At 43.5% G+C, this 14154-nt stretch overlaps 1 protein-coding gene across 1 annotated transcript in view; it reads left to right on the top strand.

The window, feature by feature from the left end:
- The first annotated feature begins 553 nt into the window (after positions 1-553).
- PFDN1 (prefoldin subunit 1) overlaps positions 554-14154 on the top strand; it is a 34981-nt gene continuing 21380 nt past the window's right edge. The window contains exons 1-2 of the mRNA XM_067304952.1: positions 554-645; positions 954-1120. Coding sequence (XP_067161053.1) covers positions 562-645; positions 954-1120 — 251 coding nt within the window. The 5' untranslated portion in view covers positions 554-561. The remainder of the gene's footprint in view (positions 646-953; positions 1121-14154) is intronic.

Below are 14154 nucleotides of genomic sequence, written 5' to 3'. Positions count from 1 at the left end.
GAGTCCCTGTTGCCTGGCAAGGCATCCCTGTGGCCTTTTGAGGCATCCCCACTGCCCAGCGAGCCAAGTCCATGTTAGCAGCCCCCAGGTGTATATAGGTGCCATGGCAGCAGGTGCCACTGGACCCACTGCACCCAGCCATCCTCTGCTGCCCAGCGCTGCCTGTGCCATCCCCGCCACAGGCAGCAGGCAGGATGCAGCACCTGGGCCGGCCAGGCCCGCGGGCCCCGGGGTGGCAGAGGGGCAGGGCCCCCTGGGTGCCCGTGGGTCCCCACAGCCATGGAGCCCGGGCTGTGCAGGCCCCCTAGGCCTCGGTCTGCCCTCAGGGCCTTGGCTGAGAGCATGGCTGCTGCGGGGAGATCGCTGGGCCGAGGGGCCGCCGGGGCCCCCTCCCTAAGGACACCCCAGGGTGCCCCCCAGAGCCCCCACCACCCCAGGGTCCCCGCCTGCCACCAGGATTCGCCCCTCGCCGCAGCCCCTCCCCCCCCCATCCCCCCTCCGCCCGGGCACCTCCTCTCCCCAGGATCCCCTCTCCCAGCCCTCCCCCCGCGCATGCGCACCATGGCCCGGCTCCCGCGCTCCCCCACTGCGCAGGCGCCGTGGCCAGGCAAGATGGCGGCGCCCGTGGACCTGGAGCTGAAGAAGGTACCGGGGCCCCCCACCCGCGGCTGGAGGGCCGTGTTCTGCCGCCAGCTCCTGCCCCTCTCCCCCCGCTGCGGGGGTCTGGCCGCCTCCGTGGCCGCAGAGTGTCGCCCCCCCGCCCCGCCCTCGGTTGGGTGTTCCCGGGCAGGGTCCCGCGTGGTCCCCCGCTTTTGGGTGGCCTGGGCCCCGCCGTGGCCCCCTGGCGGCCTGGCCTCAGCGGCGCGGGGGCGGCCGGCCTCCGCCCCGGCTTGGCGGTCCCGGCCGCGGCCGAGCGGCCTCAGCTCCTCGCCACCGTTGCTCTCCCCCTTCAGGCCTTCACGGAGCTCCAGGCCAAAGTAATAGATACGCAGCAGAAGGTGAAGCTCGCCGACATCCAGATCGAGCAGCTGAGCAGGACAAAGAAGCACGCGCACCTCACTGACACGGAGATCATGACGCTGGTGGATGAGACCCGCATGTATGAGGGCGTAGGGAGAATGTGAGTGTCTGCCTGGCCTTCAGGACAAGTAGGGGAAGGTCTCAGCACTGTACTCTTCCAGACTGCTGAGAAAACAGCTTGCAAATGCCTTGTTTCTACCTTGTGCTGGTAGTCAAATGAGCTAGCAGGTATAATGGCAGCCTTGCGATGGGGCGATCTCACTTGTCTCAGTACCTAAGAGGTCTGCAAGCTGCTGCCTTAAGCAAGAGATTCTTCACTACTGCATATCTACTTTATGAAGAATATGCTGGCTTTTTCTCAGAATGTTCATTCTTTTCAATTTATCATTCTGTTTTCATTTGCTGTTCCAGTGATCTTGCTGGGAATGCAGTGAGGCATACTGGGCTTTATATCTTGGGATCAGGTGCCAGCAGTCTTTGAGAAGGAGTGTTACAACTTTTATTGCCTTTCTGTGCTTTTGCTTGTTGACTTTACTCCCGGCCTTAATGGTCTTATTTGGGTTGTCTGGGAATTTTGTAAGCTAGATTAGTGGAACAGGGTTCTAGTGACAAACTCTGTATTTGCAGGAAGACTGTCACAAACCTGTCCAGCCATTCATGATGGAATAATACACCATTCCTGATATAATTTATATCTAACACCTTGAAAAACACCCCTGCCCTTATGCAGTGCATATGCTCAGGGTTTTGCTTGCGCAAATGTTCTGCAGAAATGCTCTTTGCAATGTCATGTCAGTGAATGTCAGTGCTCAGTGTTGCCCAGATTCTTTAAAGACTTGGAAGAGAGTGTGAAGCTTGTTTGCAGTCCCAGTAAACCTGTAAAGAAAGAAGTACTTTGAAGTGTTGGATGGTTGTCAAAACACCTTAGACTAGAATTAACGTGCTTTGATTAACTCTTACAATGCACTTCTGTTTGACTTCACCAGCTTCTTATAGAACACCACACAAACTGGTTTCAAAAGCTGATAATGCATGCTTACTATGTAAACGTCATGCTAACTTTCTGCAAGACTTGGGAGTACTATGATTTTTCTGTTGTGTTGTGAGTTGGGTAACAGTGATGACTGTGCTTAGCTAAGGATGTGGTTTTGTGAAACACTGAATCTGATGTAACTGCTGCCAAAAGGGATGATTGTGTCCACCTCTTCCCCACCTGTGTTTCCCCCACCTTCTCTGTGTTGAAGTGAGTGATCGCACAACCATGCAGTGAGTTTGGTCAGCTTGCTGATTCAGTGGACAGTTAATTCACCAAAAATGCCCTGGTCTGCCTTCCATCTGACCACACAATCTCTAGATTTAGTCTCAGAGACTGGGACTGGGAAGTGAGGCATGGTGTGTGGACTGTATTTTGCTGTGAGTTTTGAGATGAGACCAATGGAAAAATGAAGTTGTATGCAGACTTACAGAGGTGTTCAGCATGACGCAGCGTGTCCTTCCGATTTCTGTTGCGTGGCTCGCAGTGTATAAACTTTTTCATGCAGTCAAATTAGATGTTAGGTTTGTGTGGGGATGTTAGCAACTGGTACCTCCAAAGGAAACAGATTTTTGTCCCCTTCCAAGAGGTGGAGTGACTGCGATAGGGCCTGGAAGCAGGCTGTAGATGTAGAGATGGTGTTCAGAGCAGTGTTGCAAGACAGCTCATATGGGTTTTGTTTGGTGGTGGTTTTTTTGTTGTTTTTTTGGTGGGGGTGGGGAGTCACAGAGCAGAAGACAATTTTGGAAGTTCAACAATATTTTTTTTAATCTTTTTTTTCAATCTTAAAGCTAAATACTTCTCCTATATGGAGAAATCCCACAAGATAATTTAAAGGAGTCTATCAGTCTTTACGATAAATTAAAGTAGTATTGCTTGCAAATAACATGTGAGTGGCAAGTGGTATCAGTTCCTCTACTAGTTGAAGTGCATCATGCTGCTTTCTGTTTCTCTTCCACTTATGAGACACCTTCCTCCTTTGCTTCCTAAACCACTTATACTTTCTCTGTGTGCAGTAGCTGCTGGGGTGACAATCTTTTGGGGAGTCTTACTTTGCCTGCCTTTCCATGACCAGACAGGGTGGTGTAGGCCCTGCTGGGCAGCTCTCTATTCCTCAGGGCTGGTAAGGGTGCTGTCTGAAGAATATTTGTCTTATGGCAGTATTTAAAGGCTGGACTCTTCATAGGTTTTGTTGTGCCAGTCACGATGCAGATTAAGAGGGATGGGATGCCTTGCAGATTAAGAGGGTGCTCTTGCTCTAAATACTATTCATTCACTGAGGGTGGTTCCCCCCCCCCCCCCCTTTACCTCGATATCCTGGTATTTCTGAGTTCTGCCTATTCTAGCCATGGGGCTGAAGGCTGTCTTGCAAATTGGCGTTGTGTTCTGGTAAGCTCTGGGTCACTCTTCAGTGTGAAGATCTCACATCAGGGACACAAGACTCTTCCTGTAACCACTTCTGACCACTAGTGGAGAATCTATTGCTGAAATTCAGGCATTTGGTGAAGCAGGCTAAAGATGCACTTGAGCAGGAGCGAATTCAAGGGTGGTCTGCTGTCTTGTCGTCCATAGGAGACCAAAGGAAGGGGTTGTCAGAGTTCTTCTGGCTGCAAAATCCATGTTCTGTGGAGTGAAATTGCAAGTTTTAAATTCATTGATGTCATTGGCTTGCACAGATATGGGAGTTTAGCCACTGAAGGGGTATTCGTGATTTCAACACTTGTGATTTTCTTTGCACGGTTTAGCATTGGCCAACATGACCAAAAGAGATGTAGGTGTTTTCTGTAAATAATGCTGGGGTTCTAGCAGGTTTCAGTTATCCAGAAAAGATGAACGTCTGCATCAGTGTTAGCTCTGATTACCTGTGCTCTTCTGACAACTTGCTCGAATAGCTGAATTCTTAGAAGTAGGCTTTATGCTTCTAGTCCTGCGCTCAACTTTATTTTGCTTTTTTAACCCATTTAAGCTGCTACATAGAATCTGGTTCTTGACAGAGTGTCTGTCTTTGCTCCAGCTGTGGTGGCTTGGGGTGTATGCATGGGGGTAATAAGTACACTTGAAGTGAATTATTTTGTAGAATAAGACACTCTGATCTTCCATGGCAGTGGAAGAATTGAGGAGCTGTGGTGATGTGCTGCACCCCGGAAGGAATTCTGCATGGTTTGGTACTCACTTCTGCACTACTTGGAAAGCAGTTCTGTGGTTTCTGCTCTCTGAACGCTGAGCCCGTTTCCTTTCTGAGGGGCTTTCTCTGCACCACTGGGGTATGTGAGAGTCCATTTGTCATCCCTGTGCTTGTTCCTTTTGCGTTGTAGTGTGTGTAACACAAAAAAGTGAACAGGACAGCTTGCCTCCACATGTGGTGCTCAATTTACTTTTACTACAGCTATTTTTGGTTTAACGTAAGAAATGTGTCACATAGTATGAGACGATGAATTGCTGTATACTGTACATATCCAAGAGACTGGGATATCATCTGAGTGGTGGCATCTTGCCAAATACATTTCAGTTCTGTTACTTCATGCTCTTTTGAAAGGTCTGTTACGTAGCCTGAGACAACTACCACTATGCTGGACTTCTGCTGCTTAAGCTGTGAACTGATATCATCATATTGCTTTGGGAGGTATGCTGAAAGTTTAAGCTTCAGAATTCTGTCTGAATATTTGAGACCTTTCCTTTTACATTCCTCTAACCTGTAAATAATGGTCTTGTTCAGGTTATGGAAGAAAAACATGAGACACTTATGCTAGACAGAATGAGAAGAGCACTGTGGGTTTTTTTTGCCATAGGATGCCAAAATGGATACTGAGTTTTGGGTCAATATTGCTTTATCATCAGTTTAATTCTACAACAAATGGGAAAGTACTTAAGAAAATGAGCCTAAGAAAGTAAAAATTAAGCAAATAGTGTAGCACAACTTGATTTTCAAGGCTTGGTGCAGGTATAATATTTTATGGGGACAGTTGTAATAATCTGATTTTGACAAGTTATTTTAAGAGCAGATTTAAACATGTTCCTAATTTTAGTGTAGTTCTTGGTTTTGTTTGAAAATGAGACATAATACATCATCATAAGCTCACTTTCCTCCACCCCTGAAGACTACAATCACTACTGCAAATCACTGTTTCCATAACACTTTTTTTATATAAAGCTGCAATAGTTGCAAGATGGGTGGTTTTTTTTTTTTTTTTTTGAGGGGGGAGAGAGTGGCTCTTTGATTCTACTAGCACAGATCATTGCAGAATATGGTAGCTGTACCATGCTTCCTGCTCACGTTTCAGAAGCTCACAAAGAGCTGAAGGGCGTGCAAGGCTTAATCTTTATGGTTCAGCTACTAACTATAGGTTTGTTTATGAAACCTGAGTAGCTCTCCAGTACCCCTCTCCTTGGGCAAGGCTTTATGCAGAGTTTAGTACTCAGCCCCCGCTGCCGACAAGCTGACAGGTGCTGCAACATTTAAATAAATCCCAGGGACAAGCATATTGGAATCAGCCTCTGATCAATATGTAAATAATAAATTTGAAGCTCCCCTATCTTCCTGTTGAAAAAGTGAAGTTTTTATTTTCAACACTGTCTGGTGTGTCAGTAGAATCAGACACTCAACAGTGAAGAAAGAACAAAATATGTGACCTGCTGCTTGCTACTCAGCTGCTGTTTATGCTGTATATTGAATAAGGCAGAGGCCCTGGCAGACAGTATGTGTGGAATTGAAGGCTGCATGTCATAATACATATGCATAAGTGAGCAGGATTTATGTTACACAGTTGGATTTTATTTTAGCTTTTTTTCTAATTTTGAACTGCTTGTTTTTTTGGTTTTGTTTTTTGGTTTTGTTTTTTTTTCCCCAGCCTGAAGAGTGTTCTTTAGAGTGTATTTGTGAGTGTGTGTATAAAAGGTTGTAGGGTCTCTTTTGGAAGGTGTTGCAGAAAGCAAAAATCAAACTGATATGCACATAGGTAATCCAGAAGATGACTGTACAGGTGTCTTTAATGTGAGTAATGAAGTATGTGGTAGCAGTTGCCATCCTTTTCTTGGCCAGTCAGTACTATGAGAGAGCAGATTCAGAATTTGTCAGTGGGTTTTGCAGTTAGCTACTGAAAATAGTGAGGTGTTGGGAGTCTTGGCTCCTGAGTTCTGTTTCAGGATCAGAAAGGGAGCTTGTCCTTTTCCAACTTCATATATTCTGGTTTCCCACTATTTCACTCCCCCCCCACCCCCACCCCCCCACACACTTAGATCTTATTCCTGCTGTCCTGGGCTGCTTGATTGTAATCTCTCGGATATCTTGGTCCAGTAATAGCTTCCTGCCCTGCTGGTCTAAATAGTTCCTCCATGAAGTATTGAAATTTCAAAGAAGAGATTGCCGTGGCCTGCATGCAAACTGAATATGTGCCTAGTTCTTGGAGATACCTGCATTTCTTAAAAAATCAGCTTTAGACAGAGAGCTGGCGTCAAATGGGCACATCCAGTCAATTTTAATCAAATGTATAAGCAACAGAAAGAAGTGTCTTACAATGAAAATAGGAGCTAATTAAAAAAGTAGGTGCTTTACTCAGCCCTACTTAAAATAAGCCTGTCAGTTTAACCCCCCCTACCCACTTCTTGCACATTGTAATAGAAGTTGATGAATCAACTGATACAATTTTTGTGATGCTTGTCTATCTTGCCTAGAGACATTTAACTCTTTAGGAACATATTTCTGTTGGATCTAGGAGGATAAGATTCAAACAAATCTGTTCCATTGATCTTCTGTGTATAACTGCCTTTTTCACTGCCTATTACCTAGGCAATACAGAAGAAGGAGATACCTGAATAAATGTAAAAGAGTTAAAATTGAAACCAAGGAGAAGAAAAGGATCAGAACATGAGATGAATTTCTCTTGTAAACTGCCATAGTGGCTAAAAGAGATGATCTGCTGTGGTCCAGAGGCAGTGTAAATGCCAGAGCCTAAAAGATGTCTTGCACTTTGCAGGTCAACAATTTGAATTTCAAACAGACTGTCATGGGCAGTTGTTGCAATGGTGCACAGTTCTCTTTCGATATATGCTTTGCAAGTATTATATGCTTTGAGGAGCTTGAAATGTCCCTGCTTCTGTGGCTTGAAGTGCCAAATGACTTGACAAAAAAAGTGTCTTATTTCTGAAGTCTTCAAAGCTCTTAAAATGTTACTTTGCTATTCTGAAACTTCAAGAAATTCTAGCTATTTTAACTTTTAGTGGATTTAAAGTATTGTCTTTTGAGTCTTCTCCTACTTCCCAAAGGAAGCATTGAAATTGGGCATTAGAGTCCCTGGGAAACACTCAGTGTTGGAGCATTTTTTTTCAGACTATGGGAGTGTTTTTCTGGTTCGGCATGGGGACTTAAATTGAGTTGTCCTGTGGCAGAGAAGAATGCCCAAATCACTGGACCAAAGGGATTCTGGGAGAATCCTTGTCTTGCTCAGGGAAGCCATTGCCAATGGTATCAATAGGTATCTAACTGTCAGGACAGAGTGTGACAAGGTAGGCCAACGCTCAGGGCTCACTGCTGTCATGGGGAGATATGCAGGACCAGTTCCCAGTCTGATATGCATATGTAAGCATAATATATAAAATTTGTTACATGGAACAGCCTTGACACGTGTGAGAGAACCAGGTCAGGGCATCCTCTGACAGTGGTTCAAACTCAAACTTCTTTTCAAGAGCTAGCTGCGTGCTCTTGTTCAAAATCAAAAGGAGGAGGATTTAAGTCATGTCTCCTACATCAAAACACTGAAGTAATGTGTGAGGAAGCCAACACTTCATGATGATGAGAATGCTGTTTTACACAAGTTTAATACAGAGATTTGAGAACCCAAGTGCTTAATTCAGGAATGCTGCAACTACTGCCTCCCCTCGCCCCCCTTCCCTCCCAAACTATTTGCTGAATTCACAGAATGTGTCACCAGTACAAAAATTAGGCTTTCTGGGAAGAAATGATTTGCCAAGACAATGTCTAGTATTCTTTGGTCAGCAAATGCTAATTCTGGAAAGTTTGTTCTTGGTGATTAAAACAATCGCACTGTTGTTTCCTAGTGCTAGCTGATTTAACTCTAGCATTTAGACATATCTCTGCATTAATGTTATGTTTGATTTCAAAAGAGATATATCCTCCTTTGTTCAATCCTGTTTAGGTTCTTAGTGAAGGACATTCTGCTAAGAATGTCAAACGTAAGTTTGCCAGTCAGAGTACAGCAGTATTTCTGTGTCGTCACTTTCTGATCACAGAAGAGTTGCGTTTTTTTGTTGTTTTTTTTTCTTTAACAGAAGTGCCTTTAGGATTGACCAAGTGTTCAGGCTAACTTCTGCTTGCCAGTTTTCTCCTGAGTGCCTATTCATTTGAGGGGTGGGTGGGTTTTTTTGTTTGTTTGTTTGTTTGTTTTTTAGGAATTTGTGGCTAATTCTTGAAAATAGTGGAGACTTTAGAAATGAATCTTGACTTCCTGTTATCAGAAGAATTATTTCTGTTTTCTTCAGCTTGCAACTTTCAAATTCAGTGCAAAATAAGCTGCAAAAATCCATCAGAAGTGCATACCCTAGTAGACATGCTGTAGTCGTTTGACTTTCCTTTGCTTAAACAGGTCATCATCGTGACATATTAAAAATTACGTAAATGAAAATAAAAGAGACAGTCACGAGAAGTAGGGTGAGGAAAACCTATTCATGTCGCTTTTATATTTGTAACTTGTAGTCAGTCATGTTTACACTGCTTTCCTCACATGGTTTGAATCCCAAATGTTGTTTATTTCTGTTTATTAAAGAGGAGGCATTTGCTGCTTTTTTTTCTTTTAATTCCATTTATCTTGATTGAAAAGAATGGATGATGCCCTTTAAAAGCTGACCACAGTACTATTTCATTATTTTTGGTTGTACTATATTTAATACAAACTTAAAAGGTATATTCCAGCTTTCTTTTTTTAAAGAACCAAGTATGAACAATGGTATAAATCTGCCGTCTAGTTAAGTGTCTGGCAATGCAGAAACTGCTGTTTGCAAGATGTGTTACTATCTTGGTTTGGGGTAATGTAATATGCTGTAGCTATTGACAGATCCCCCCAAAAAAGAGTGAAGGCTCAATGTAAACATGGCCTGAGATGCAGAACAAAAACCATTCACCCTCAGCTGGGCAAGGGCTATGTGTTGGGTCAGACCTTAGGGAGTTTTGAGGCAGTGAATAATATGGCAATTTTTGTTCTTTTCCTTTAGCTCCTTATGGTAAATAGGTTTATGGCTTACACATCTTCATCTGAGTAAAAGTTACCTTTGTTGTGGCCTACTTAAGACTCAATTTGGAACGCTTCCAGCACTGTTAATCCTGGTCTCTGTTTGTGCTCCAGGGCTGTCAGACTTAGTTTGCACAGGTATTGCTCCCCACTGGGGTTACTGCCAGCATGCTTCAATAGAGATGCCTCCTTCTCAAATGTGTCCTTAAACCTGATACATATCTAACTCTGAGTGCAGTAGTAAAATGACATGTGAGTTATAAACTGCTGCTTCTGAAATGTATTTGTATATAATCCTCCCAATATAGGCTGTAGGATTTGTTTTGCTTTAAGGTATGTGCTACTTTGGGAGGGAAAAATAGCTATGTTTAGCTATATTGAGAATGTCACAATGAGACAACTGGCCACTAAAATAAAAGCAAACGTAGGAATGGCTTCAACTAATCCGCTCCAAGTGAGCTGCTTCAGAAGCTCTGGTCAAGGGATATGATCTGTTGAATGAGAAATTCAAAATCAGACTGAAAAATATGAAGCCCTTAGACATGAAGGGTGGCAGCACAAATTATAATTAGTCATGGTTTTAATTTTTTTTTTTTTTTTAATATATTGCTTGTTTGTCTTGCTTGGAACTGGGTAATTCAGCTAGGATGACTAAAATTGGAATTTGCTGGGTGTATAAGTAGTGCCTGTTATGAAGTGCATAGGGAATCATTTTTAGAAGTATAGGCAAGACCCTAGGAGAGTGAAGGGGGCTTTTTGGGTGCTTGTAGTCATGAACAGCCGGCTCCTGTTCCAGTCAAGCTAGATTGCTTGGGGATCAGCTCATTGGAAGCCTCTCTTCTATTGGCTTTGAACAGTACTTAAAATGCATTAATCCCCTACTGAGTACGCTCAAAGCTTGAGGAACAGTGCAAGTTCAGAATTAAAAAGCATCTTTGAATAGATAAGGGCATGACTGGGCTTAGCCAAACTTTTCACATGGAGTAGTCTAATAGAAATGCTTGGTTTCAAGAAGCAATATGTAAAATCTAAATGGCTGTGCTGTGTTATAACACTTAACAGCATTTTTTTTTGACTATAAAAAATGTGTTAAAAGAATATTAAGGCTTTGTACAGAGGTGTTAGTTTTTCTTTTCAATATTTTAATTTACACTTCTGCATGCAGTTTCCCAAACTCAGTGGTCTGTAAAGCTGAAGTTATAATGACCCTTGTGTGAACTGGGAGCCAGACTGAATGGATGTTTAGATATGTCATTCATAGTCATTCTGGAAAAATAATACTGGAGCTTTCCCACCTGTAAAACTGCTTCTCTCTGAAGTTAGGCAGAGGATATATATTAACATCAGGCAGTGGAAAAGCTAAGATTTCCTGGGCACCCTGCACAGGTTTCTGCAGCAATCCAAGTGGACTGAAGTGGAAAGATGGATGTTGCAAACTGGCTGGAGGAAACCTGTGACCTGCTCTGTGACTCCTTCCCTACTGATTTTAATATTTGCTTTGCCGTCAGGTGGAGTGATAGCTAGCTGTTGCTGCTTGGCCCAAGTCTGGGACTAACTTAGGCTGCTCCATGGGGCAGATGTGCTCAGGGCAGCTGGAGCATCCAGGCTCTGGTCTGACTTCTGAAGTGCTTTCCTGAGCAAAATGCGTAGTGCTAGTTCCCACAGATCTTTAATATGGCTGGTTGTGAACAGCTCCCTATGAGGGTAACATATGGACCCAGGTTGTTACTTCAGAATCTGGAGGCTATAAAGCTTTCCAAAGAAATGGTAGCAAATTATATATAAAAACTGTTGGCAAACTACCTGTTTCTTTTCTCGTTCCTAGAAATACCTGAACCATCTTACCTAAATAGAAGCTGGAGAGCAGATAAAGTGCTTGTATTTGAGACAGATGCCAAATGCTGAAAGTTTCAGCTGTAAAGGTCAAAGATTGTTAAAGTTGCAAGCAATTTAAAATAGGGGCTCTTGGTGGAAAATCTTAACTATGGGCATCACTGTGACTCCGCCTGTAATAACTTGCTTGTCATAGTATACAGGCTGGCTTGTGCTGAACACATATCTCCATAACCTCATTCCTTAAGAGATGAATGTTTCGGTATCTAATATTATGTTTTAAAGTCAAATAAACAGTACATTTTGGTATAAACAAATTGAGTTATGGAATTACTTACCCTCTACGAACATCACTTTGTGGGTGTGTACGTGTGATACAAAGGAGCAGACAGACGATGAAGTTAATAGCATTGCTGGCCAGTGTAACTAGAGCCTGAAGACCATTTTGCCCAGGGTGTAAGGGAGTGCTGCATAAACATTTAACAAATGGGGCACCATATCTAGAAACTTAAGATTGGGAAGGGGTCAGAAATATTTTCAGAGGGAAACAAGCAACTAGTCTCATAGAGCGTAAATCACTTGTTCTGCCTTAGAGAAATAAAAAGTCTGATGTGGAGCTAGCAGAGGGCTGTAGGGAATAAAATAGAAACAAGTGGGAATATTTAGAGTGAGGTTTCTCTTTCAATTCCCTTGTACTCTGTTTTTGTTCCTCACATTACACTTCAGAACCAGCAGGCATTGGGGGATCAGAGTGTGTAGATACAGCTGATTCAAAAATACTTTAGTGTGTTAAAGAGCTGCTCTTGTTGGCAGCCCAGATTTGGCTGAACATTGCTGTCCTGGAGGAGCCCAGTTCTTCATAATCTACTTTTCATTGTTTGGTTTGGGGTTTTTACCTCTATACCAGCATTAGGAAACTTGTGAGGTATCAAGAATAGAACAAATAGTTGCCCTGCTGTTATTCACCATTCCCTTTTAAGTAAGTGACCCACTGAGACTTGGTGAATCCGTCTACTATGAGCCAGAAATTTCTGGTGTTATTTAACAGTAGTGCAAAAAGCTTTCATGTTAAGAGGGGATTGTTATTAAGCTTTGGAATTAGTGTGGTGTTCAAAATTTTTTCTGATTCATTGTGTCGTGTTTGATAGTCTGGATTAAAAGACACCTATTAGTGTGTGCTGCAAAATTTTTGTCTGTATTTAAGAGAGAAAAGCTTCATTCCTGAAGGAGGAGACAAGTGAGCTCAATTATTTCATTTCTGTCACCATAAATCAAATCTTCTTCCAGATAACTTTATTTCTTGTCTTACTCCTCCAGACTATGGGTCCTTAAAGTCAGCCCAGTTAAATGTGCGAACTCCCAGAGCTTGGAGCCTCCTGCGATGGACTCTGGCAGAACGGTCTGTGGAGGAAGCTCTTCAGTGCTGCCTTGCCCCCGTATCAGGGCCTTCGTATCAGTCATATAATCTGACAAGTTCAGCTTCACAGAACAGAAAGTGTCATCTAAGTTCTGTGATACAGTATTTTTGAACAGAGGGCCAGCTCTCAGTTGGTGGTGTACACCCAGTGAGCAAATGTGTCAAGTGAAGCTGTTTGAAAATATTCTCGCTCCGGGAGGAATTCAGAGTTCAAAACCTTCTGTGGCTCTTTCACGAGCTTAAAAAATTCACAAACAAAATAACCGAGTTTGAGTGAAACAATGCAGCAGAATGATAGCACCTTATTTCTCTTGAACTTGAAGGGGGGGGGGAAGTAGTCTATTTGGTGTTTTAGTCAGATTGATTGAAATAAGGAAATCCTGGTAAAACTAACTCTGACTTATTACAAATGCCCTGCAGTACCTCTTATATGACAAACGGAACAGGCTTCTACCTTTTCTGATCGTTGCCATAAACTGTGCATTTCCGTAGGTAAAAACTTTGGCCAAGATCTTCATAACGTGTATATCCCAAGCTGGAGGCTAGAACACTGACCGGTTTTTGAGTCCTTAGCATGTTGTAAAGTGAAGACACGAATTTAATTAGTTAACTGTGGATGTGGCTTTACAGATTCAACTTTGGAAAAGTTGGCCTTTGACAGCTTGCGTGGCAGTAAGAATAGCCGGTGTACAGCTGTAAGGCTGGGGACTTGGCAGTCTTGTGGCAGGAAATTAAAACGGGTGTCTTGAAACTGCTACTGATGCAAACCTTTCGAAGGGTGCTGCCCTCTAAGGCAGGGACATCTGAGCTGCTTCTGAGCCAGCCTGTGGGCTGACGCCCATTCCAGCACACCATTTTATGGCAAATAAAATGGGGGTTGTAGCATTTGTCCCAAGCTGCCCACATAAGTCTCGTCAGTGCTGACTTCAGCCGTCCTTTTTTAATTTGCTGTCGCATGTCTGTTAGAGCATTTCGGAAGGGTGGGAGGGAGGATATTTTCCCAGATGAGTGCTGTTGACATTTGCAGAATAGAAGTTAAGTCAGCGGCTTATTCATTCAGAGTGTCCTAGTGCCCTGTAGTGTTTCTAAGCCTGCAGAGATCACTTCAGTGCCATGTAGATCATCAGAGATCTCTCAAGTTACGTGGGAAGAAGGAAAATTGATCAAAATCATGTCAGTTTTTAATGCTGTTATTTTGACTTGGGGGTGTCAATGAAACCAAGATCGTCACTATTGCTATACAGTTTGGGGAAGCAAATGGGAAGGTGCTGGAGAGGTATTCCCTTCTTCTCCTTCCCCCTCCAAAAAAAAGAAAGTCTTAAGGAAACATGTTTCTACACATTCTGCGCGTGCACACAGAGTATCGGGAAAGCAGCACTGTGGAAAAGGATTGATGACTTGTGCTTGATGTCTAAGGGCACCTTGCAGCTTTGGTTTTCGCTAATGATGGCTACCGCACAAGCGTGGCAAAATGATGGTCTTCACGCTGAGATCTGTGGGGGGACCTGAAGGGTAGTATTTCTCTCATCCAGCATACAGACTCAGTGTAAAAGCATCAGAATGACATGGTAGCTGGTCATTCTGAAAAGCAGTTCCTCTCTGGCTGGATT

Source organism: Apteryx mantelli, chromosome 14 (assembly GCF_036417845.1).
Source record: "Apteryx mantelli isolate bAptMan1 chromosome 14, bAptMan1.hap1, whole genome shotgun sequence".
NCBI classification, from domain to species: Eukaryota; Metazoa; Chordata; class Aves; order Apterygiformes; family Apterygidae; genus Apteryx; species Apteryx mantelli.
The sequence above is the reverse complement of the archived record's forward strand: the minus strand, read 5'-3'. Positions and strand labels throughout refer to the sequence as shown.